Raw genomic sequence first — 25,540 nt, forward strand, 5'->3', positions numbered from 1 at the left:
CATTTTTATCATGTTTTTTCTTTTCTTTTTTTTTTTTACTTTTCTATTTTTTTTTATTTCCATTCATTTTTATAATGTTTTTTTTTCTTTTTTTTTCTTTCCATTCCTTTTTTTTTATTTCCTTTTTTCATGGTTTACTTTTTTTCACTTAATTTATATCATGTATTTTTTATTTTTCTTGTTTCCTTTTTTCATTTTTTTTCCTTCTTTTTTATTTACTTCAGTCGCTTCAACTATGCAAATTGTTTTATAAATACACCCCAAAGTGTATGAACGTTTATTTTAGTGGGACTGGCATGACCCAGAATATAATTAGTCATATAGGGCCAGATTCCCGTACAAGAGCGCCGGTGTAACGTAACCCGTTTACGATACACCGCCGCAAGTTTCCAGTTTTAGTGCCCGATCCACAAAGCACTTACCTGGAAACTTGCAGCGGTGTATCGTAAAGACGTCTGGCGCGTGCGCCATTTAAATTAGGTGCGCTCCCGCGCCGGACCTACTGCGCATGCTCCCTTTCTTAACTCCTGCCGTGCTTTGCGCAAAGTGACGTCATTTTTTCGAACGCACGTAGCATACTTCCGTATTCCCGGACGTGTTACGCAAACGACGTTAAATTTTAAATTTCGACGCGGGAACGACGGCCATACTCTAGACAGCAATACGTTTGCTGACTAAAGTTAAGGCACCCAAAACGACGACTAACTTTGCGACGGGAAACTAGACGTAGCGAACGCAAAAATCCGTTGTGGATCGCCGTAACTCCTAATTTGCATACCCGACGCTGGTTTACGACGCAAACTCCCCCCAGCGGCGGCCACGGTACTGCATCCTAAGATCCGACAGTGTAAAACAATTACACCTGCCGGATCTTAGGGATATCTATTCGTAACTGATTCTATGAATCAGTCGCATAGATAGAAACAGAGATACGACGGCGTATCTCTTTTGTGAATCTGGCCCATAATATTCAAAGTTCTTACAAAATATAACTTAATATAGACCTATGTAGATATAAACAAAATAGAACTCCTATTGCCAGGTTTTTATTGATGTTTGCACTCTGCTGATATTTCATTATTTACTATGGTGACTCCAAGACAATAAAAAAGGGAAAATCTCCCTGCAGGCACCCAGCAACAATAAAACCTACCATTCACCACCCTATTTAAAAAAAAAATAAAAAAAAAATGTGCTCCAGCATGGCTCCGCTAGCATTGGCCTTAGACTATTACGGAAGTACCAAAGTAACATCTCCTTGGCAGAGTGGGAGGATAGACTGGGGAGTACCGCGCACCTGTACCAGGTCCTGGCCCGGTTGGTGGCGGAGCTGGCTATTAATGCCTTAGAGGATGATGCCCGCCACATGATGATGGAACTGCCAAAGGACAAGTGAGCTACTGTAGAACAGATTGTATCACATTTGGAGGGCCTGTTTTGAGAAAAGATACCGCTTCCAGGGCTGAGGTGAAGGTTCTTCTTAAGATAACAGCAGGACGACAAGAACCTTGCCAATTATGCAGTAGCCATGCAGAACCTCTGTGGGCACCTGGAGAAGAGGGATGTGGGTGTGAGCGCTGACATCAGTGACTCAGATCATATATCGAGGAATCAGTTCATAGCTGGCCTGAAGGCTGGCTCAGTCCAGAGAGCTTTGCAAGTGAAAGTTAAGGCACAACCCACCACCTCCTTCTATAATGTGGTAGTGGATGCGGTTGCATTGAAATAGGAAGACTAATGCAAAGGTGGCAGTGACCAAGGAATTTGGACCTGCATACTTCAAAGAGAAGGCCCTGGCAGCTTCACCCCTTTCAGCTATGGAAACCAACTGGCAAAGCTAGTTCAGGATCTGGCCACCTTCAAACAGGAGGTAGAATCCTCTAAGAAGGACTTACCACAACCCCATCGAAGCAAGAACCCACTGCGCAGGGACCTCGAAGAAGACCGAAAATGCTGGAGGTGGGGCCACTATAGACATATTACTGTGGGCGGTCTGGATTCAGAAACCCTTCCAAGTTATCTTAAAAAAAACTGACTCCTGGGGCAGAGGGACAACTCTGGGACCAACAACCCAGCAAGTCAGAGGACATGGTTGCACCAGACCAAGTTGTGGCTGCCTTAGTTAACAGGCAAGAAGTCCCATGCCTGATTGACTCAAGGTCAGAAGTCATGGTTATGAAGTACAATTTCTATGTGCAGAAGTTTGAAGCACGAGAAAAGTTAGACTCTTGCTGGCTGTCCCTCAGAGTGGACAATAATCTATCTATCCTGGTCGATGGCGTCACCTGGGTGAGGATTCAAATTGAAGACCAGGTGGTGGAGTGGTTAGGGGTAGAGGTGAACCAAGACCCAGCAGCGCCTGTTGCGGTGGTCATGAATGTCTTGAAAGACCAGGACTTACCTTGCCTTGGCTAAATATGAATATTCGGGGTGCTTGGCTGTGGTCTGAACTGTGTGGCTCTGAGTGCTCCAGGCTTATAAGGCCCAGTGCAGGACAAGCAAGAAGCAACTGGAGAAAGCAGGAGTGGTCCGTACACCCCCAAGCAAAAGTTACTCTTGGCACACATGCAAGAGGTGGTCTGGTAACTTCCCTTTGGGGCCCACAAGAAATGACAGGGGGCCACGTTTATGGTAGAACATCAAAAGCATCCCATGACATCAGGGGAGTGGTTGGTGGGCCGTACCCTATCCAAGGTCCATTGGGGAAGAGTCTTGGTGCAACTCGTCAACCTGGATACTATGCCAATATCGCTGCACAGACACCCCATCTTGGCTGATCTCCATGCAGTGCTTTGCCATTATATCAGGTCCCTACTAGAGGAGCTGGATATCCCCTTTAAAGAATTTTCTCTACCCCAACAAAGATTGTTTCATCAACTGCTGGAAAAACACCTGCTAATGTTTGTCACCAGTCCAGAGGACTATGGGTTCAACTAAACCATCTTTTACCCCATACTCATGGGGGATACGGTACCATCGCATTCCCACATCATTGTACCAAGAGGTCAAGGCGTTATTCTGCAACATGCTTCAGAGTGGAGTGATCAAGGAAAGCTGCAGTCCATCGGCCACTCCTGTCATCCTGATGCGAAAAAACGATGGCAGTCTAGGTCAAGGTCGAGGAATCCTTAACGGCCCTTGGACAAGTTCTTCTCCACCTTGGATCTGTCAGAGAGACTTCAGTAGTGTACATTAAGACGACTCTCCTTGACCTCCGCCTGCCTACCTGATCCCGGCTTGTGTTTGACTCCGCTTCTGTCTGATGTTCCTGTACCTTGCTGCCCGTCTGTGTACCGAACCCGGCCTGTGTCCCATCTCTGCCTCTCGTCTCGGTACCTGCTCTGTCAGGCTGTTGATGACCTCCTGACTTAAGTCCCAGCTACGCATCCATCTGCTGACCTAGCGATACAGAGCTCCAGTTCTCAGAGCCTGCCCAGCGCTCTTCAGCCACCTGGTTCCTGCCAAGGCCCAGCCAGCGCAATCCACAGCATCGGCCCTCGTGCCACTCTGTGTCCTTCACTCCCTGTCTTCACTACCAGGGGTGTTGGACAGGAGGTGCAAAAGAAACCCCCTCTCCAGCTCGATCTCCACCAGGTATGTGACAGCTTACCTATAGCTACCCAGAATATCTCCTAAACCTGCAGGGTTTGAAAGATATTCCCTGACCCCTGCATGTGTCCCCCTTACAACCACTTTAACCCTTCCCCTCTATCCAAAGCCAAAACAAAAAACAATGGCCCAGATTCAAAAAGCAATTGCGTCTGCGTAACCATAGTTACGCAGCGCAATTGCTTACTTGCGCCGGCGTTTCGAATGCTCCTGATTTAGGAACCTCGATACACCGACTGCAGCCTAAGATATGACTGGCATAAGGCTCTTACGCCAGTCATATCGTAGGCTGTATTCTTACGATGGCCGCTAGGGGGCGTTCCCGTAGTGGTCAGCGTAGAGTATGCAAATTGCATACTAACGCCGATTCACTACCCTACGCGAGCCCTGCGTACGCAGTTTACGTTGTTTACGTTCGTCGGGTTTCGCGTAAGGCTGCTCCTGCTATTAGCAGGGGCAGCCAATGCTACGTATACCCGTCGTTCCTGTGTCGCGAAGTTTACATTTTACATAATTTGCGTAAGTGAATCGTGAATGGCGCTGGACGCCATTTACGTTCACTTTGAAGCAAATGACGTCCTTGCGACGTCATTTGCCGCAATGCACGTCGGGAAAGTTTCCCAACGGAGCATGCGCACTACGTTCGGCGCGGGAACGCGCCTAATTTAAATGATCCACGCCCCCTACGGGATCATTTAAATTACGCGCCCTTACGCCGGGCATTTTTGAGGAGCGCCCACGCAAATTACGTGGCTACTGCTTCGTGAATGAAGCGAAGCGCAGATAATTTGCGGGGGCGCAGGGAAAAAACGGTACGCTGCGCCTCCGTAAGAAGTGCGCAGCGGTACCTGAATCTAGCCCCATGTTAGATATACTTTCATATCTGTGCTGGCTGTGTCCGGGTCTTCTAGTTGCTCCTCTGGTCTTTCTCCCCGTTTCTTTGTTGTAATTCCCCCCTTATATTAGACTTTGTTAGGTGATAATACCTGATAGCACAGCTCGGGCGGTCCTCTTCAGTCTCCCCTCTCTCAGCAGACAAAAGTATGATTTATTTGTTTCCACATCCAAGTTCAGCACAGACTCCACCATCTTACGGCCATTACGGATGTCGGTTATGTTACGCGTTCCATGTTCGGACAGATGGAAGCCCTTCTCATCATACCACTTGACCCAGGGATTCCTGAACACGCCGATAGCGATACACTTCAGACGCTTCTTCCCATCAATGTGAATGACAGTAACTGTTGACTCCTCTGCATTTAAATCTAAAAATAAAAGAAACTTAACGTTACAAAAGAACTCCAGATTCACATTTTGTTTTAAATACGTTGACCACTCATTTTAAGAATAGAACAGGATTGCTGCAGGTACCCAATGGGTGTCTCCAGCACTGTCCCTTACAGAAAGTCCTCTCCACTGCCAGTTCTCCTCTGTTTTGTCTTAACATGCAGTAAAATAAAGCCCCAGGGGGGCGGGAACTCCAGGGGAAATGGTTTCTTGCAATGAAGAAGTTAATCAGAAGATTAGCAAACTACTTAGGATCATCACCACAATGCTGAAGAGATTGTGGGTAGAGTTGAGCGGACACCTGGATGTTCGGGTCCGAACCCGAACTTTAAAAAAAAAGTAGTAGTCAATGGGACAGGGACTTTTAGAAAAAAAAATGCGCGGAGGTCCCCGCAAATTCAATAACCAGACACTTTAGGTCTGGTATGGATATTAAGGGGAACCCCGCCGTCAATTTAAAAAAAAAATTGACGTGCGGTTCCCCCTAAATATCCATAACCAGACCCGTTATCCGAACACGTTGACCTGGCCGACCACACCAGGCCACATGCCCTCAACATGGGGAGGATGTCCCCATGTTGATGGGGACAAGGGTCTCATCCCCACAACCCTTGCCCGGTGGTTGTGGGGGTCTGCGGGCGGGAGGCTTATCAGAATTTGGAAGACCCCTTTAACAAAGGGGACCCCCAGATCCTGACCCCCCCCCCTGTGTGAAATGGTAATGGGGTACACTGTACCCCTACCATTTCACGAAGGAAGTGTAAATTCTTGTAAAAAAAAAACACATGTGGCCTGGTGCGGTTCAGGAGAGGGGGGCCGCACTCTGTCCCCCCCTCTTTTCTGCGGCCGGCCAGGTAAACGTGCTCGGATAACGGGTCTGGTTATGGATATTTAGGGGGAACCACACGTAATTTTTTTGTTTAAATTGCCGGCGGGGTTCCCCTTAATATCCATAACCAGACCTAAAGGGTCTGGTTAGTGAATTTGCAGGGATCTCCGCACATTTTTTTTTCCCCGAACTCCGATCCCGGACCCGAACTTTTTCCAATTATTAACCCAAAGTCCGTACCGAACCCGATTCGCTCAACTCTAATTGTGGGCAAATAGGAAACTTGCTACACATGTTATGGCAATGCCCAAATGTAAGAAGTCTGTGGAACCAAACATTACAATTAATCTCTTCCCTCACAGAAATACTGCCCCCCTCCTGCCCCAACCTCAGCAATTCTAAACTTAGTGCCAGTTTACACTACAGCGACATGAAAGACGGCAGGACTTTGAGGCAACTTGAGGCAACTTCAAGGCAATTTGAGGGCAACTTGGAGGCAACTTCAAGTTGCCTCCAGTACAGGAAACTTTGCCAGTGGCCAATCAAACAATAATCAGCTCTGTGGGAGGGAGGGGTTTGCCTGAGAAAACTATTTTCTCTTCCTGTAAAGTTGCTTCAGTTAAAACAGTGATCGGACTTTGGAGGCGACTTCCATTGAAATCAATGGGTACAAGTTGCCTAGAAGTCACCTTGAAGTAGTACAGCAACCTTTTCTGAAGTCAGAGCGACGTGTATATTAAGACAGCTCTCATTCACTTCAATTGAATTTCTCATGTTGCACGACTTGGGGCGACACAAGTCAGATCCCAAGTCGTGGTAGTGTGAACCAGGACTTATGCCACGTACACATGACTGTTTTTCATGACGAGAAAATTCCATTTTTTAAATTGGTTGTGAAAAACGTAACGTGTGTAGGCTCCAGAGCATTTTTCTCGACAAGAAAAATGGCTGAATTTTTTTTTTTAGAACCTGCTCTATTTTTCCTCGTAGTTTTTCACGTCGTGAAAAACGGTCATGTTTACGATTTAACGAAGGGGAAAAAACACGCATGCTTAGCAGCAAGTTATGATACTGGGAAATTAGCAAAAGCAGCCCAAAGGGTGGCGCCATTCAAATGGAACTTCCCCTTTATAGTGCCGTCGTATGTGTTGTACGTCACTGTGCTATGCTCGACTGTTTTTTCACGAACGTGTGTATGAAAGGCAGGCTTGTTTTTTTTTCATGACATAAATAACGGTCGTTTGTACGCGGCATTAGGCATAGAAAAGTTTCCACTGGACTATAGACCAGTCGTGACTCACATCCTACTGGAAACGCAAATACTAATACTACATAACTGGAAAAATAAAAAATTCCATAAACCTCTCTGATGTTACAAAAGCAGTCCAAAGGAACTACACAATTGAACGTCTCAGGCCCCGTACACACGTCCGAGGAACTCGACGTGCCAAACACATCGAGTTCCTGGTCGAGTTCTGTGTTGAAGCCGCCGAGGATCTCGGCGGGCCGACTTTCCTCATTGAACAACGAGGAAATAGAGAACATGTTCTCTATTCGGCCCGACGAGTTCCGCGTCGGCTTCCTCGCTTAAAAGTGTACACACGACCGAGTTTCTCGGCAGAATCCAGCTCCGACCGAGTTTCTGGCTGAATTCTGCCGAGAAACTCGGTCGTGTGTACTGGGCCATATAGCAACTAATTCTCTACAATGCATTAAGTTTGACAAACATTGGTCTATATGGCCTAAGACGTAATAGAGTTCTATAATGTTTCAATTCAGTTCTTACGTTTACCGTATATACTCGAGTATAAGCCGAGTTTTTCAGCAAATATTTTGGTGCTGAAAATGCTCCCCTCGTTTTATACTTGAGTCACCTTTTTGAGTGAGTGAGTGAGAAACTTATATAGCGCAACACATGCGAACTGAATCGCCTCTGGGCGCTTGGTATTCATTCCCTGGGCCCTCAGAAGAGATGGGTTTTGATCTTTCTCCTGAAGGCCAAGTGGTTCTCCTCCAACCGTATGCTGGTTGGTAAAGCGTTCCATAGTCTGGGTCCTTGGACCGCAAATCTTCGTTCTCCTTTGGACTTGTATCTGGCTTTGGGTATCTTGAGTAGATTTTGGTTGGTGGATCGCAGAACGCGATTGGGGTTGTGAGCTTTTAGTTTTTCGCATAGATATTGGGGGGCATTTCCCAGAATACACTTATGCGTTAGACAGTGCCTTAAAAGTGATTCTGTCTTTTACTGGCAACCAATGAAGGGATCTCAGTTTTTGCGCCTGATCTCCCAGACTTTGGGAACCTGGTACCGGCTGACCAAACTTGGCACACATGTACCTTAGCCCCACTCTTCCTCTACAAGTGCGCAAAGTTTGTTGTCCGGGGGACCTACGGCCAGGGAGCACCGATTTTTCAAAGCCGGGCACGCCTTCCGTAGACTCCCATGTTAAACGAAAATTTCCCCTGGACCCCAAACTTAGCACACATGTAGCCCCAGTTACATAGTTAGTCAGGTTGAAAAAAGACACAAGTCCATAAAGTTCAACCAAAAGAAATAAAACAATAATAATATCATACAATCACATATACCCAATTCTATACCCACAGTTGATCCAGAGGAAAGCATAAAACCCCAGCAGAGCCATGATCCAATTTGCTACAGCAGGGGAAAAAATTCCTTCCTGATTCCCCGAGAGGCAATCGGATTTTCCCCGGATCAACTTTACCTATAAATGTCAGCAGAGGCGTATCTAGTGAAAATGGCGCCTATGGCAAGCACTGAAACTGCGCCCCTGTCAAAATATTTGAAACCCATCTTTCAGATAACCTTAACAAAAAAAAAACAGCTACCAAAACTACAAGTCAAGCGCTTTAATTACCCCTTACACCAGAGTCAATAGCGTGGAGTGTCGTGCTCGCCCCCTCCCTTGGACTACTGGAGAGTCAGGATGCTCTATACTTTTCAGATAGAGAAAGGAGCTGTGTGTTAGTGAGCACGACACTCCACACCAGGGAGAAAGCCTTGCATTACTGTGTGTAGTTACAGACAGAAGAACAGGAAGTGAGGATTTCTCAGAAGAAATAAGGACATTTAAAAGCAAAATGGAAGGATGAGATAAGTGGAGGAGGACTGCACTAAGGTAGAGGAAGATATTTAGGATTTTTTTTTTACCTTTACAACCCCTTTAAGTACCTCAGTACCTCCAAGATCCCTACTTCCTTTCCGATAACTGGTCAGCTGTAGCATGCATGGGTGCATTTGTGGGCTGTAACCTGGGAGTTGTTCTGGCCATTATATCAGGGTACTCTGGTGAATACTGCGCCACATACCTCCCAACCATCCAGGATTTCGTGCGAATGTCCCGCGCTTCACGTTAAATCCTGCGAGCAGTGCTATTGTCCCGCAATTTGGCTCCCCCCCGCGATTACCGCGATTCGCGGTAAATCCCGCGATCCCGATAGATCAGCGCCCCCCCCGCTCAACAACTCAGATCCACGGAATTCCCCCCCCGCGCAACAACTTTGATCTGCGTACCCACCCCCGCCCAACAACTTTGATCAGAGCCCCCCCCCGCTCAACAACTTTATATCCGCTGACCCCCTCCCCCGCTCAACAACTTGAATCCCCCCCGCTCAACAACTTTAATCCTCTGACCCCGCTCAACAACTTTCATCCGCGGCCCCCCCCGCTCAACAACTTTCATCTGCGCCCCCCCTGCTCAACAACTTAGATCTGCGGACCCTCCCCCGCTCAACAACTTTCATCCGCGGCCCCCCCCCCCGCTCAACAACTTTGATCCACGGACCCCGCTCAACAACTTCGTTTGGGGGGTATGCTCATTTGTCCCTCATTCCGAAGTTGAAAAGTTGGGAGGTATGCCAATATCATATGTGCAGGCTGCATGGTGGGCCCATAATCTGCAGCCATACATGACAGTATAGAGTTGATGGAATGGGAAACCAGAAAAGCTGTGTATATTAGGCCAAAGACTAGGTGGAGCAGAACTTACTGCCTATGGTTAGGTCCACCTTCTTGTCCCAATGGCCTCTTCTATTGGCTGCTCTGCAGTAATAAGTTCCTTCGTCATTGAAGGTGACCTCTCTCAGTGTCAGGTCCACCCTTCCCTGAGAGAAATCCCCAGACAATTCTGTGCGTCCCGTGTAGTTTATATCTTGATCTTTGAGATTATCCTGGCCATCTATAAACTTGTGTGCGATCGATCTTCTCCCATCCTTATCATTCTTCTCCCAGACCACCGACAGACCTTCCCGTCCTTGTATAAAGGGAAACCAACACCGGAGGGTGACAGTTCCATAGAGGGAAGCCACCACTTCAGTCTCATCTGTGGAGGAGAACAGAAATATTCGATAAAAATCCTTTCTACAATCAGCCTCATTCTGAACTTCTTTCACGTGATCTCTGATTGTTACATTGTGTAATGTGTGTATTATTTTTTCATTTATGATACTAAGAAATGTGTGTGTGTGTATATATATACATACACAATATCTCACAAAAGTGAGTACACCCCTCAGTCACATTTTTGTAAATTTTTTCTTCTATCTTTTCATGTGACAACACTGAAGAAATTACACTTTGCTACAATGTTGTGTAGTGAGTGTACAGCTTGTATAATGGTGTAAATTTGCTGTTCCCTCAAAATAACTCACACAGCCCTTAATGTCTAAACCGCTGGCAACAAAAGTGAGTACACCCCTAAGTGAAAATGTCCAAATTGGGCCCAAAGTGTCAATATTTTGTGTGGCCGCCATTATTTTCCAGCACTGCCTTAACCCTCTTGGGCATGGAGGTCACCAGAGCTTCACAGGTTGCCACTGGAGTCCTCTTCCCCTCCTCCATGATGACATCACAGAGCTGGTGGATGTTGGAGACCTTGCGCTCCCCCACCTTCTGTTTGAGGACGTCCCACAGATGATCAATAGGGTTTAGGTCTGAAGACATGCTTGGCCAGTCCATCACCTTTATCCTCAGCTTCTTTAGCAAGGCAGTGGTCGTCTTGGAGGTGTGTTTGGGGTCATTATCATGTTGGAATACTACCCTGCGGCCCAGTCTCTGAAGGGAAGGGATCATGCTCTGCTTCAGTATGTCACAGTACATGTTGGCATTCATGGTCCCCTCAATGATCTGTAGCTCCCCAGTGCCGGCAGCACTCATGCAGCCCCAGACCATGACCCTCCCCCCACCATGCCTGACTGCAGACAAGACACACTCGTCTTTGTCCTCCTCACCTGGTTGTCCCCACACACGCCTGACACCATCTGACACCAAATATCTTTATCTTGGTCTCATCAGACCACAGGACAGTAATCCCAGTAATCCATGTCCTTAGTCTTCAGCAAACTGTTTGTGGTCTTTCTTGTGCATTATCTTTAGAAGAGGCTTCCTTCTGGGACGAAAACCATGCAGACCAATTTGATGCAGTGTGCAGTGTATGGTCTGAGCACTGACAGGCTGACCCCCCACCCCTTCAACCTCTGCAGCAATGCTGGCAGCACTCATAGGTCTATTTCCCAAAGACAACCTCTGGATATGACGCTGAGCACGTGACCTCAACTTCTATGGTGGACCATAGCGAGGCGGGGGGAGGGGAACCCGTCCTGTTATACCGCTGGATGGTCTTGGCCCCCGTGCTGCAGATCAGTTTCAGGCTCTTGGCAATCTTCTTATATCCTCGGCCATCTTTATGTAGAGAAACAATTCTTAATTTCAGATCCTCAGAGAGTTTTTTGCCATGAGGTGCCATGTTGAACTTCCAGTGACCAGTATGAGAGAGTGAGAGCGATAACACCAATTTAACCCACCTGCTCCCCATTCACACCTGAGACCTTGTAATACTAACACGATAATACTAACACGTCACATGACACCGGGGAAGGAAAATGGCTAATTGGGCCCAATTTGGACATTTTCACTTAGGGGTGTACTCTTTTGTTGCCAGTGGTTTAGACATTAATGGCTGTGTGTTGAGTTATTTTGAGGGGACAGCAAATTTACACTGTTATACAAGCTGTACACTCACTACACAACATTGTAACAAAGTGTAATTTCTTCAGTGTTGTCACATGAAAAGATACAACAAAAATATTTACGAAAAGGTGAGGGGTGTACTTACTTTTGTGAGATACTGTGTGTGTGTGTATATATATATATATATATAATCATTTTCAATTTTGTATCAAACCTTAGTAGCTGAACCAACAAACTACACATCAAGCATGTGTAATACACAACCAGACAATAGATGGAAGGATTTGCATTCTGCCTGTCAAATCCTTGAGATCGGTGGAGGTTCTGGATAGTATCCTGTGGCCAGAAGGATATGGTTTGGTGACCAGGAAGAATGTATGGTTTGGTGACCAGGAAGAATGTATGGTTTGGTGACCAGGAAGAATGTATGGTTTGGTGACCAGGAAGAATGTATGGTTTGGTGACCAGGAAGAATGTATGGTTTGGTGACCAGGAAGAATGTATGGTTTGGTGACTAGGAAGAATGTATGGTTTGGTGACCAGGAAGAATGTATGGTTTGGTGACTAGGAAGAATGTATGGTTTGGTGACCAGGAAGAATGTATGGTTTGGTGACCAGGAAGAATGTATGGTTTGGTGACCAGGAAGAATGTATGGTTTGGTGACCAGGAAGAATGTATGGTTTGGTGACCAGGAAGAATGTATGGTTTGGTGACCAGGAAGAATGTATGGTTTGGTGACTAGGAAGAATGTATGGTTTGGTGACCAGGAAGAATATTGACCATTGGCCAGGAAGGATTTCCGACGTGAAAAAAGCTCTCTATCTTTTGCCGGCTTTTTTTGGCCGTTTTCCTGTTGGAAAAAGTCCGATGGAGCATACACATGGTCGGGATTCCCAACCAAAAGCTCTCATCTCACTCGATTGTGTGTACGGGGCAAACGAGTGTGTCTTTTGGTCCAGGAAGCATGGATTATGGTGGCCAGGCAGGATACAGTGTTGAGCAAGGAAGGATATTGTCTTGTAGTCAGGAAGGACATTGTCTGGTGGCCAGGATAAATATTGCCTTATGACCAGGAAGGATATTGTCCTGTTGCCTGAAGGGAAATTATCTAGTGGTCAGGAAGGATATTATGCAGAGGTCAGGAAGGATATTGTGCTGTGGCCAGGAAGAATATTAGTCAGAGGCAAGAAAGGATATTGTGTGGCCAGGAAGGATATTATTCTGTGTCCAGTAAGAATATATTTGGTGGCCAGAAAGGATGTTGTATGCGGGCCAAGAAGGATGTTGTCTGGTGACAAGAACGGGTGTATGGTGGCCAGGAAGGACATTGTCTGGTGGCCAGAAAGGGTGTATGGTGGCCAGAAAGGACATTGTCTGGTGGCCAGAAAGGGTGTATGGTCACCAGAAAGGATGTTTTCTTGTGGCCAGGAAGGATATTGTCTTGTGGTCAAGAAGGACATTGTCTGGTGGCCAAAAAGGGTGCATAATGGCCAGGAAGGATGTTGTCTGGTGGCCACCAGGAAGGACATTGTGGCCTGGAAAGTTATTGATCTGTGGCCAGGAAGGACATTGTCTGGTGGCCAGAAAGGGTGTATGGTCACCAGGAAGGATGTTGCCTTGTGGTCAAGAAGGACATTGTCTGGTGGCCAAAAAGGGTGCATAATGGCCAGGAAGAATGTTGTCTGGTGGCCACCAGGAAGTACATTGCGGCCAGGAAGGTTATTAATCTGTGGCCAGGATGTACATTGTCTGGTGGTCAGGAAGGACATTGTTTGGTAGTCAGGAAGGACATTGTCTGGTAGTCAGGAAGGACATTGTCTTGTAGTCAGGAAGGGTGTATGGTGGCCAAGAAGGACATAGTTATATAGTTAGTCAGGTTAAAAAAGACACAAGTCCATCCAGTTCAACCATAAAAAAATAAAATAAAAAATATCATACAATCCCATATACCCAATTATATACCCACAGTTGTCTGGTGGTCGGGACGTTGTCTGGTGGCCACCAGGAAGGATGTTATCTTGTGGTCAAGAAGGACATTGTCTGGTAGCCAAAAAGGGTGCATAATGGCCATGAAGAATGTTGTCTGGTGGCCACCAGGAAGGACATTGTGGCCAGGAAGGTTATTAATCTGTGGCCAGGAAGGGCATTGTCTGGTGGCCAGAAAGGGTGTATGGTGGCCAAGAAGGACATTGTCTGGTGGCCAAAAAGGGTGCATAATGGCCATAAAGAATGTTGTCTGGTGGCCACCAGGAAGGACATTGTGGCCACCAGGAAGGTTATTAATCTGTGGCCAGGAAGGGCATTGTCTGGTGGTCAGAAAGGACATTGCCTGGTGGCCAGAAAGGGTGTATGGTGGCCAAGAAGGATGTTGTCTGGTGGACAGGTAGGATATTGTTTGGTGGCCAGAAAGGTTTTAATAATCCGTGGCCAGGAAAGATATTGTCTGGTGGTCAGGGAGGATATTGTTCTGTTGCCACGAATTGCCCCTACGATGTGTAATTCTTCAGAAGAGTCATTGCAGTGACATCACATCCTCCTCTATAATGTAGGATACGAGTGGTTTCTGTCTGTAGGTTGGAATCTCAGAAGTGGAAAATAACAGAAAAATCTTCCTGATTCCCAGGAGATATAAGAAGTCAGACAGTGACTCACTTTACCAGCATCTACCTACAATAATTTCCACTTAGGGTAGAGAGACATTCTTACAAAGTGTGTCATTAGGTTCATCATCATTTCAGAAAAAGTCCCTCATCAACATACATTAGGGAAATACATCATAACGTCTCCAGTGCAGAGATAAATACAACAATAAAACGAAAAAGAACACAAAATTTCCTCAGATCCTAACCAAATTATAGGTAACAATCTGTACATTTTAGTGTTCGTAAAGCTTTGATTTTTTTTAACAAAATAATAAACATGTTATACCTACCGGGCTCTGTGCAATGGTTGTACCTCTTCTGGGGTCCCTCGCCGACACGCCTGGCTCCTCCTCTTCAGTGAGTGGCCCTATAGAAATCAGTTTTCTATGTGGGCACTTGTGTGGGCTCACTCTCGAGCCACCCTCTCTGTATCTATTGACGAACACAGAGCAGCTCGGCCCGACTCACAAACCCTTAGACATGATGGCTCCATTGGTTTTCTTTTTTCCAGGGGTTTTTCACCTTTACTTTTACCTGGTGACCTGTCCTAGGGTGACAACGCCCCCTGACCTTACTGTATTAGGACAACAGAAAAAAGACAATTCTACAGAGCACCCCCCTCCTCTTCTCAATAACATAGAGGAAGGAGTTCTGTAAAGATGCCAGCAAACAATATAGCCAACAGGAGTGCAGCACATGAAGAGAGCACAGGAATTTATCAGCACACTGGATTTCTGGCAGGACCAACGGGTATTTATTTGTCTTATTGAGCACATATATTAACATTTTTTTTGATGGTTTATTTTACAGACCAAAAGGGAGAAAATAAGAGAAGACCATTGCTACGATTGGCATCCTATTTATAAAATACAGGCCATAAAGGTGTATCAGTGCTCAGCATATGGGCAGGGACGGTGCTACCGTTAGGTAAACTAGGCAGTCACCTAGGGCACAGCTACAGCCGCTGGTTTCCCAGCGGCCTCCAATTGTAGACTGTAATATTGTTTAATAAGCTCATAATTGTAGCAACTCTTATAATGTAAAACATAGGAAGGCTCATCAATGATAGAACCCCATGGAATGGCCGCCACTGCACCATGGGGGATGAATGTAGAGCACTGACAAGGACATGGAGCCATGTGTCATCATGATTGAGGGCTGGACCGCTCCGTGGACCGCCCCATCAGCATGGTGACGTCATTGGGGAGGAGATGCGATGCGTTTCCTAGCATGCGCAAGGTCTGGAAAGGCAAGCACGCTCCTTTCTCAAACTGGAGGGGAGAGGACTAGTGGAGCCTTATAAGTGGATGCAAGGAGGCGGGCTCTGAATAGCATGGCACTGCAGTGCCCAGCATGCTCAGTTCAAATACATTTAAAATTCTTATATTTATAAAAGATGATTTACAAATAAATATCTACAAATATTAATTTATATGAATTTTGAATGTATTTGAACATGCTCAGAAAGCGTCACATCTCCTCCCCAGTGACATCACCATGCTGACACCACACTGATGGTGCAGTGCCTGATGAAAGATGGTTGAACTAGATGGACTTGTGTCTTTTTTTTCAACCTGACTAACTGGAATCTGTATCAACCAACCAAAACCTCCTCCACATCCCCAAATCCCACTTCAAATCGAAGGGAGAACAAAGATGTGCAGTCCAAGGACCTCAGCTATGGAACGTTGTTCCCACAAACATCCGCATGGAAGAAAACCATTGGGCCTTCAGGAAGAAACTCAAGACTCATCTCTTCTGAAGGATAAAGATGACACTGGATGGAAATAAGCACCTTGAGGCGATTTAGTTTGCATTTGTAGCGCTATACAAGTTACTCACTCAACTATGTAAGCATTTCTCTAACTACTATGTAAGATGGTCTCGGCTGGCTCCATGTCCCCGACAGTGCTGTACATCAACACTCCTCCAGTGTCCCCCCCCCCCCCCCCATGGTGCAGTACCGACCATTCCATGGAGTTTTAGCATTGATGAGTCTTCCTACGTTTTACATTATGTGAGTTGCTACAATTATGAACTTATTAAACTATATTACAGTCTACACTTAGAGGCGCTAAAAAGGGGGGATAGGGTTGGGACTTTGAATGAGGCATATGATAGACACTACCTCAGGCCTCCATCCCTGTAAATGTATAAAAAAGGGGGGAGAGTTGGGACTTTGAATGAGATGCGTTTTTAGCAGTATGCGATTAAATATATATATGGAATATAATTTTTTTTTCCATAATAGCCAGGGTCAAAGTTGCCAAACAAAAAAGCACTAAACCAAATTGATCTGTCTAACTGTATGTCATTAAAAACAGAGGTTTAGTTGCATGTATTTGCAAATACCTGTTTAAGCTGCAGGCCAAACGTCAAGGCACTCTATCTATTGATTAGCACGCCTGTGCTCCTTATTAGGAGGCTTTAAAATCATAGCTAGGCCTGCAGTACACGGAGTGACTTGACGTTTGGCCTGCAGTAAATAAGTTGTATCACAATTTTAAAACAACATAGAAAAGATTTTATTTACCATCCTTGGATGGAATTCGTTAAAACAATATGTCACAGTTTGATACAAAATACAGTTTTACTGTTACTTTGGTCCAGGGTGTGTAGATCCTGGTCAGATGTATCAAAAGTATGGCCTATGCATTTCGTGGGTAGCCCCGCTTCGTCAGGGCCTTGAAAATCACACACAAGCATCTTTGTGGGATTTTCAAGGCCCTGACGTTCCGTATTTTATTGGATCACAGAATCAATGTTTTCAAAGAACAAAAATTTTAATGTTGACTTTTTTATTTTTTATTTTTATTTTTTAAGAGCTACTGTAAACTTCGAGGGCCAGATTCATGTAGGAGATACGACGGCGTATCTCCAGATACGCCGTCGTATCTCTGAGTGTGAGGCGTCGTATCCTGGCGCCTGATTCAAAGAATCAGATACGCCAGAATTTCTCTAAAATACGTCCAGCGTAAGTCTCTTACGCCGTCGTATCTTAGTTGCATATTTACGCTGGCCGCTAGGTGGCGCTTCCGTCGATTTACGCAAGGAATATGTCAATTAGGTAGATACGCCGATTCAGAAACGTACGTCCGCCTGGCGCATTTTATTACGTAGTTTACGTTGGGCTTTTTCCAGCGTAAAGTTACCCCTGCTATATGAGATCCTATGTTAAGTATGGACGTCGTTCCCGCGTCGAATTTTGAATATTTTACGTTGTTTGCGTAAGTCGTCCGTGAATGGGGCTGTGCGTAATTTACGTTAATGTCGAAAGCATTGGCTTTTTGCGGGTTAATTTGGAGCATGCGCACTTGGCTATTTTCACGGACGGCGCATTCGCCGTTAGTCAAAAACATAATTTATGTGGGGTCATGTTATCTACATAAAACACGCCCACCTCTTCACAATTTGAATTAGGCACGCTTACGCCGGCAGATTTACGCTACGCCGATGTAACTTAGGGCACAGGTTCTTGTTGAATACATAACCTGCCTCACTAAGTTACGGCGGCGTAGCGTATCTGAGATACGCTACGCCCGCATATAAATAAGCCAATCTACCTGAATCTACCCCTGAATGTTTAAATGCATTTCATGTATTCATGACTAAAAGGTAAGAAATATCCCAATATTTACAGTGCCTGAAAAAGTATTCATACCCCTTTAAATGTTGAAAACCACTTATTATTTTCCTTCCACTTCACAATTATGTGCCACTTTATGTTGGTCTATCACATAAAATAAATTTACATTTTTGGTTGTAACATGACAAAAATGTGGGAAATTTCAAGGGATATGAATACCTCTTCTAGCCAAATGTGTTTATATTTTTTTTAACTATAACAAAGATTGACAAATTGAGTATATACAAGGATGGTGGTACAATATTCAAATTGATACATAATAATAAATAAAGCTAAACATATCAATTTATGAACAAAAGGAGTACATAACAATGTAAAAATGTAACGAATAGAGCAACGAATAAACCAATAAACTATTACATAGAAAGCATTAGGAAATTCCATCAGAAGGAAAAAAGTAACCTTGTTTTATTTTGCAAGAGCAGTAATAGATCAATCTAATAGGTACAGAATACAGTTGGGTCCATCTAAATTTCTACACAGGCACAGTTTTCATACTTTTGGCTCTATATGCCACCAGAATAAAATTAAAACGAAACAATCCAAATTAATTTGAAGTTCAGACTTTCAGCTTTAATTCAGGGGGTTGGACATAAATAGCAAGTACAAATTTTAGGAACTGCAACCATTTTTATACACAGTCCCCCCCCATTTTCAGAGGCTCAAATGTAATTGGAGAAATGAATATACAGTGGAACCTCAGATTGCAGTTAACGGGCGTTTCCGAATACGAGCAGGATTCAAGCCTCTGCGGTGTGCAGTACCGCATTTGGCCAGAGGTGCGGGGGCACCGGAGCTATTTGGAAATACTCGGAAACACTCCGTTCCCAAGGGCAGCCGAACGATCTCCAAGTCTCTCCGGCGCCCCGCCACCTCTGGCCACATGCGGTATTGCATGCTGTCAGAACATTTGGGGTTAAAAGAATACATATAAGATCGCACATTTTATATGTTTCATAGTGTTCCATATTCATATTATGTTTAGCAGAAGAGATGCCATTTTGTGTCTTAAATTGAGTCACAGTTCTAAACCTGTGAATAAGGCTGTGTTACCAGAAGGACTTTATGTCTCACAGGGGGGGTGTATAAACCTTGCCTGTGCCATCTCCCAGGTCATATCTCTTTGGGTTTGACACTTATAAGATAAGAGAATGATGAGGAATTCTGGTTTCATGGGAGATAAAAGGCCATGCACAGCATGACAACACAGTATTGTCTTTATATACTGAGGTCATGGGGCTTATTCACAATCCCGGTGGAATAATATATCATATATCTAAAATAGTATTGTGTATTTGAAATGCCTTAACAATATATGTGTATTAGTAGTTCATAGAGTATAACTCGTTAAGCACATATACATATATTATAATCCTTACAAGTGTGAGATCACAAGTGACACTAAGAATCTATATTTGAGGAGCGAGGGTTCTCCTGTAAAGGTACTTCAAAGGTTTTCACTTGTCTTATAAATTAAACAGATGTATGAGCTAATGATATGTAAACATTCCCAACCCACAATTCACTAAGAAGTGCCAGGATGTCTGACAATTGTTTGACATACAGGACAACTTATGGCGGTTTTTATAGGCCCATAATCCTGATTAACTCTGAATAACCCTCAAATTAGGAATTATTCTTTAGACACCACTGCCCCCTACAGGTTAATATCGGCATGGTTCAAGATGGTCACCCACCAAAACATATTGTCATGTGACATCGCCAGTCATGTGATAGTAAAATACACACCCACTTCTTTGGGGAGATAAAAAGTGATTACACAAGACAGGAGGGGATCTCGGAAAAAGCTTGGTGGGAGAGAGATGGCAAGGCTGATGGGAGCTGATGGCTGGAGCCTGATCTGATCTCTGATCTCTGAAGGAAGCTGGAAGGCAGAGATTGGCCGTAAACATGTAGGGGGCTCACAGAAGTCCTTCAGTAGGACTTTCTCACTTCTCAAACAGCAAGATCTCTTACATACTGGTAATGTATAATCTTGATTATTTACCTTTTGGTAATTTGAAGGTTTCCACATACACACAACCAAGACCGTTTAAATATACTTGGCAAATATAATTTGGGAGTTGGTTATGTCTAACTGCAGTATGACGTAATTGTATTCCAAATATTAAAGACATACATATTACGTTTGTCTTTGAAAAGCTAAGTGCCAACGATGGTAAATCAGTTTTGGAGTGAGGTATGTGAAAATAAATTTTTCTTAAATTTAAAATTAAGCTTGTTTGCATTGCAGAGCTTGTGTACAAATATAACATTTGTTCTGTACACATATATAATAAGTAGTAGCAAGAGATCTGTTTGTCATTGAGAAGAGATAATACAAGGTCAAGGTTATGTCACTAAAAGCTAAAAGGTTTTAAATACGTCAAGATGATTTAAATAAGAGCTATGAATATACCTCGTCATATAATGTAAATATTATCTGAATATTCAACCATTGTTCATATCTGATTGTAGAAGCATACCAATTATGTGTTGTAACACGAATTGTACCTGATTTTAGTTTTTGCACTATATCTTTGGTTAATAAATATATATGTTTTAAATATTCATTTGTATTGCTTGTCCTCAAAATAGCACGGATAAAATAATTTTGATATTTTGGATGGTAGGAAAATAGTATATCTCCCAAAGCACAGATTTACATATTTTCATAAATACAATAATACAAGGTCAAGGTTATGTCACTAAAAGCTAAAAGGTTTTAAATACGTCAAGATGATTTAAATAAGAGCTATGCATATACCTTGTCATATAATGTAAATATTATCCGAATATTCAACCATTGTTCATATCTGATTGTAGAAGCATACCAATGGTTCTGACAATGCCATAGAAGTCAATGTGGAATGGATTATGCCCGTAATCCAAGGTTTGACTGTGATCATAAATAAAATGTTATTTTTTTATATTTTGTTGAGAATCCTTTACTAGCAATGACTGCCTGAAGTCTGGAACCAATTGACATTGCCAAAGACTGGCTTTCCCCCTTTCTGATGCTTTGCCCGGCTCTAACTGCAGCTGTCTTCATTAGTTCTTTGTTTGTGGGTCTTTCTGCCTTTTAGTTTTGCCCAGAAAGTGAAATGCTCAATTGGGTTGAGATCAGGTAATTGACTTGGCCATTGCAGAATATTCCACTTCTTTTCCTTCAAAAGCTCCTGGGTTGCTTTTGCAGTGTGTTTTGGATCATTGTCCATTGGCTGAAAGTATATCTCTAAACACGGCAGAATTCTTGTGGCTGCTTCTGTCCCATCATCAATAAACACCAATGTCCCAGTGCCACTGGAAGCCATGCATGTGCATGTCATCACACACCAAGCTCCACCATGTGACCACAGATGACGTTCTGTGCTTTGGATCATCAGCTGTTCCAAGCCTTGTCCACACTTTTTTCTTCCCATCATTCTGCTACAGATTAATCTTAGTTTCATCTGTCTAAAGAATTTTTTTCCAGAACTGCTCTGACTTTTTTAGATTTTTTTTGGCAAAGTCTAATCTGGCTTTTCTATTCTTCAGGCTTATGAATGGTTTGCACCTTGTGGTGAACCCTCTGTATTTGTTCTCATGAAGTCTTCTTTTGATTGTAGACTTTGACGATGATAGACCCACCTCCTGGAGAGTGTCCTTTGCTTGTCTCCACCTCCTGGAGAGTGTCCTTCGCTTGTCTCCACCTCCCGGAGAGTGTCCTTCGCTTGTCTCCACCTCCCGGAGAGTGTCCTTCACTTGTCTCCACCTCCCTGGAAAGTGTCCTTTGCTTGTCTCCACCTCCCGGAGAGTGTCCTTCACTTGTCTCCACCTCCCGGAGAGTGTCCTTCGCTTGTCTCCACCTCCTGGATAGTGTCCTTCGCTTGTCTCCACCTCCATGGAGAGTGTCCTTCACTTGTCTGCACCTCCCTGGAGTGTGTCCTTCACTTGTCTCCACCTCCCAGAGAGTGTCCTTCACTTGTCTCCACCTCCCAGAGAGTGTCCTTCACTTGTATGCACCTCCCTGGAGAGTGCCCTTCACTTGTCTGCACCTCCCTGGAGAGTGCCTTCACTTGTCTGCACCTCCCTGGAGTGTGTCCTTCACTTGTCTCCACCTCCCAGAGAGTGTCATTCACTTGTCTCCACCTCCCTGGAGAGTGCCCTTCACTTGTCTCCACCTCCCAGAGAGTGTCATTCACTTGTCTCCACCTCCCTGGAGAGTTCCCTTCACTTGTCTCCACCTCCTGGAGAGTGCCCTTCACTTGTCTCCACCTCCCTGGAGAGTGCCCTTGATTTGTCTCCACCTCCTGGAGAGTGTCTTTCACTTGTCTGCACCTCCTGGAGTGTGTCCTTCACTTGTGCCCACCTCCATGGAGAGAGTCCTTCACTTGTCTCCACCTCCCTGGAAAGTGTCCTTCACTTGTCTCCACCTCCCGGAGAGTGTCCTTCACTTGTCTCCACCTCCCGGAGAGTGTCCTTCACTTGTCTCCACCTCCCGGAGAGTGTCCTTCACTTGTCTCCACCTCCCGGAGAGTGTCCTTCACTTGTCTCCACCTCCCAGAGAGTGTCCTTCACTTGTTTGCACCTCCCTGGAGTGTGTTCTTCACTTGTCTCCACCTCCCGGAGAGTGTCCTTCACTTGTCTCCACCTCCCTGGAAATTGTCCTTCACTTGTGCCCACCTCCATGGAGAGTGTCCTTCACTTGTCTCCACCTCCTGGAGAGAGTCCATCACTTGTCTGCACCTCCCTGGAGATTGTCATTCACTTGTCTGCACCTCCTGGAGTGTGTCCTTCACTTGTCTGGATGTCCTACCATAAAAAGGATCCTGCGATCATCCACCACTGTTGTCTTCCATGGACGTCCATGCGTCTTTATGTTGCTGACCTAATCAGTGCATTCTTTTTTCCTAAGAATGTACCAAACTGTTGATTTGACCACTCCTAATGTTGCTGCTATCTCTCTGAGGATTTGTTTCATTTTTGAAGCCTCCCAATGGCCAGTTTCCATTGTATGAACAGCTCCCTTGAACACATGATGTAGGTTCAAAACAATAGATTCCAAATGCAAATACCACACTTAGAATCAACTCCAGAACTTTTACCTGCTTAATTGATGAAGAAACAATTAAGTAGTAGCCCACACCTGGCCATGAAACAGCTTTTGATTAAATTGTCCAATTAATTTTGGTCCCTTGAAAAAGGGGGGGCTATTCTTAAAGTGGAGGTTCCCCCTAAAAAAAAATTCTAACAATACATTGAGCTGACTGATTACACTGCGGTTATGCTGTTTTTTTATTTTTTTCGTACATACCTCGATATCGCTGTTTCATCCCTCGGCTTCCAGGTATGATTCTTTTGGGTCTGGGCATTCCTAGTTGCTTGACGTTCCTCCGACCGGCGCATACTGTGCGTCACGACTTTCCGACAGAATCCGAATGTCATTGCGCAGGCGTCGTATAGAGTCGGCTCTATACGGCGCCTGCACAGCGACGTTCAGCTTCTTTCGGAAAGTCGTGACGTCAAGTATGCGTCGGTCGGAGGAACGTCAATCAACTAGGAACGCCCAGACCCGAAAGAATCATACCCGGAAGCCGAGGGATGAAACGGCGATATCGAGGTATGTACGGAAAAAAAAAAACCCAGCCTACCCGCAGTGTAATCAGTCTTCTCAATGTATTGTTAGAAACATTTTTTAGGGGGAACCTCCACTTTAAGATCTGTAATTCCTAAACACTTCTTCCAATTTAGATGTACATACCCTCAAATTAAACCTGAGAGTCCTCACTTTCAGCCCATATCCATTATAGAGATATAGCTTGAAGAGGTTGTGGTAAATAAATAAATGAAATTGTGCCTGTGTCCAAATATATATGGACCTAACTGTATATTAAAAAAACAGTGATAACATGTTTATAAGTTAAAATGTTGACATTTAACTGTGATGTAAATTGTATGCATGTTAGAGTTCCCGTAAAAGTCCTCTATATATTTTTGGCTTTCTATTCTTTACCAGACATTTGGAAATGTCCTTTAAGAAGTAAAAAAGTTCTACTTACCCAAGCAGGACACAGGCAGCAATAGTGTGCACATTACTATTGTAACCTGCAACATAAATGTTACCATAGTCAGTACATGGATACTAAATATTTAATAAAGATTATCCAAAAATAAACAAAGTATCTTCTTGTTATAATTTTACACAGAGCAGGGTGTCATGGGGGATAAACCAGAATACAGATTTGTGTGTTACACAGAGCTTACAATGAGGATTGTTGGATCAGGAACTTGTTTATAGACAAAGAACCAGTCCATGCAGACCCGGGGCAGATAAAATCTCCTGTGTGTGAGGCCATCAGAACCGTTCACTTCAGGCTGCTTTTCAGTCAGTAATAATGAGCCGCTAATATCTGTAAATTAGATTTTACTCTTTTGCTTTTTTTTTTTTACACAATAGGGGAAAAAAATGCATAAAAAAATAGTCATTTGAAAAGTTTAAACTGACAGTATGCAAGAATGTAAAACACTGTCCATGTACAGGGCAGCCATCAGGGGGGTATAGGCAGTACACCTGTAAGGTACAACCCCACTTTTTTTAAATGTGTTTTTATAATGTTTTATATATATATATATTATTAAAGGGCTCAGAGGTCCCCAGGGCCCCGGATGGCAGCCCCCCCCTTTTTTTTAAAATAAGGTAAATTTTATATATATATATATATATATATATATATATATATATATATATATATACTGTATATACATATACATGTATATATATATATATATTTTTTTTTTATTAAAGGGTCCAGAGGTCCCCCTCTTTTTTTTGTAAGGGGCCTAGAGGTCCCTAGGACAACCCCCCTACAGCACCGCCCTGCTTCTCAACTAGCGGCAGCCCCCCCCCCCGCGCTTCTCAATTTGAGGCGGCAGCACCCCCCCCCCCCCCGGGGTTCTCTGGAGCTCCAGGGGGCCCATGCCTGAAGCTGTGTAAGGGGCCCCATAATTCCTCATGGCTGCCCTGTCCGTGTATAAAAAAAAAAACCTCAAAAATAAGAATTTTTTTTTGCACTGTTTTAGGTTGCTATTTAGACGACTTCTATTCAAGTGATTTCACAATTCAACAGGTCTGGGTGCGGTAAGTGAAATTTAACTCAGCTTTCCAAAAAATGTGGGGTCAGTTCATTCATGATTTAGCAAGGTGTGGGGGTGGGGAAATTACTTTTTCACAGCACTGTATACCTCAGGGCTGGACTGGGACAAAAATTTGGCCCTGGACTTCATCCAGACTGGCCCATTTTGACAGGTCTCTCCCATGGCGGCCGGACAACTACCACATCCCCCCCCCCCGGCCACCCAAGCCCCCCCTCCCCCTTCACTAGCCACTAGCCATTCTACTTTATTAGAGTAGAACAGCTGGTACTCTTATAGGCAGTGCCAGTGGGGAAGCTAGACATTATTTCACCCGGGGCAAAGAATCAGTTCGGTGCCCCCCCCCCTTATGGGGCAAGATTAGGCAGAAGTGAGAAACTACCAGGCCATAGCTGTTGAGTCA

At 44.4% G+C, this 25,540-nt stretch overlaps 2 protein-coding genes across 4 annotated transcripts in view; both read right to left on the reverse strand.

Annotated features, from left to right (window-relative positions):
• The window catches only part of LOC120928396, a 328,747-nt gene that overhangs the window by 119,840 nt on the left and 183,367 nt on the right, over nucleotides 1-25,540 (reverse strand). The window lies entirely within an intron of this gene.
• Nucleotides 1-25,540, reverse strand: part of LOC120928122 (butyrophilin-like protein 8) — a 74,420-nt gene that overhangs the window by 13,081 nt on the left and 35,799 nt on the right. For 2 of the 3 annotated variants that reach the window (XM_040339233.1, XM_040339235.1), the window contains exons 3-6: nucleotides 24,045-24,090; nucleotides 9,736-10,068; nucleotides 4,596-4,874; nucleotides 900-3,165 (exon numbers count right to left, since the gene is read on the reverse strand). In XM_040339233.1, the coding sequence (XP_040195167.1) occupies nucleotides 3,107-3,165; nucleotides 4,596-4,874; nucleotides 9,736-10,068; nucleotides 24,045-24,090 (717 nt within the window). In that variant the 3' untranslated portion in view covers nucleotides 900-3,106. Of the gene's footprint in view, nucleotides 1-899; nucleotides 3,166-4,595; nucleotides 4,875-9,735; nucleotides 10,069-24,044; nucleotides 24,091-25,540 lie in introns of those variants that run through there. The other variant, XM_040339234.1, reaches the window with a different exon arrangement.

The sequence above is a fragment of the Rana temporaria genome, chromosome 2 (genome assembly GCF_905171775.1).
Source record: "Rana temporaria chromosome 2, aRanTem1.1, whole genome shotgun sequence".
Taxonomy (NCBI): domain Eukaryota; kingdom Metazoa; phylum Chordata; class Amphibia; order Anura; family Ranidae; genus Rana; species Rana temporaria.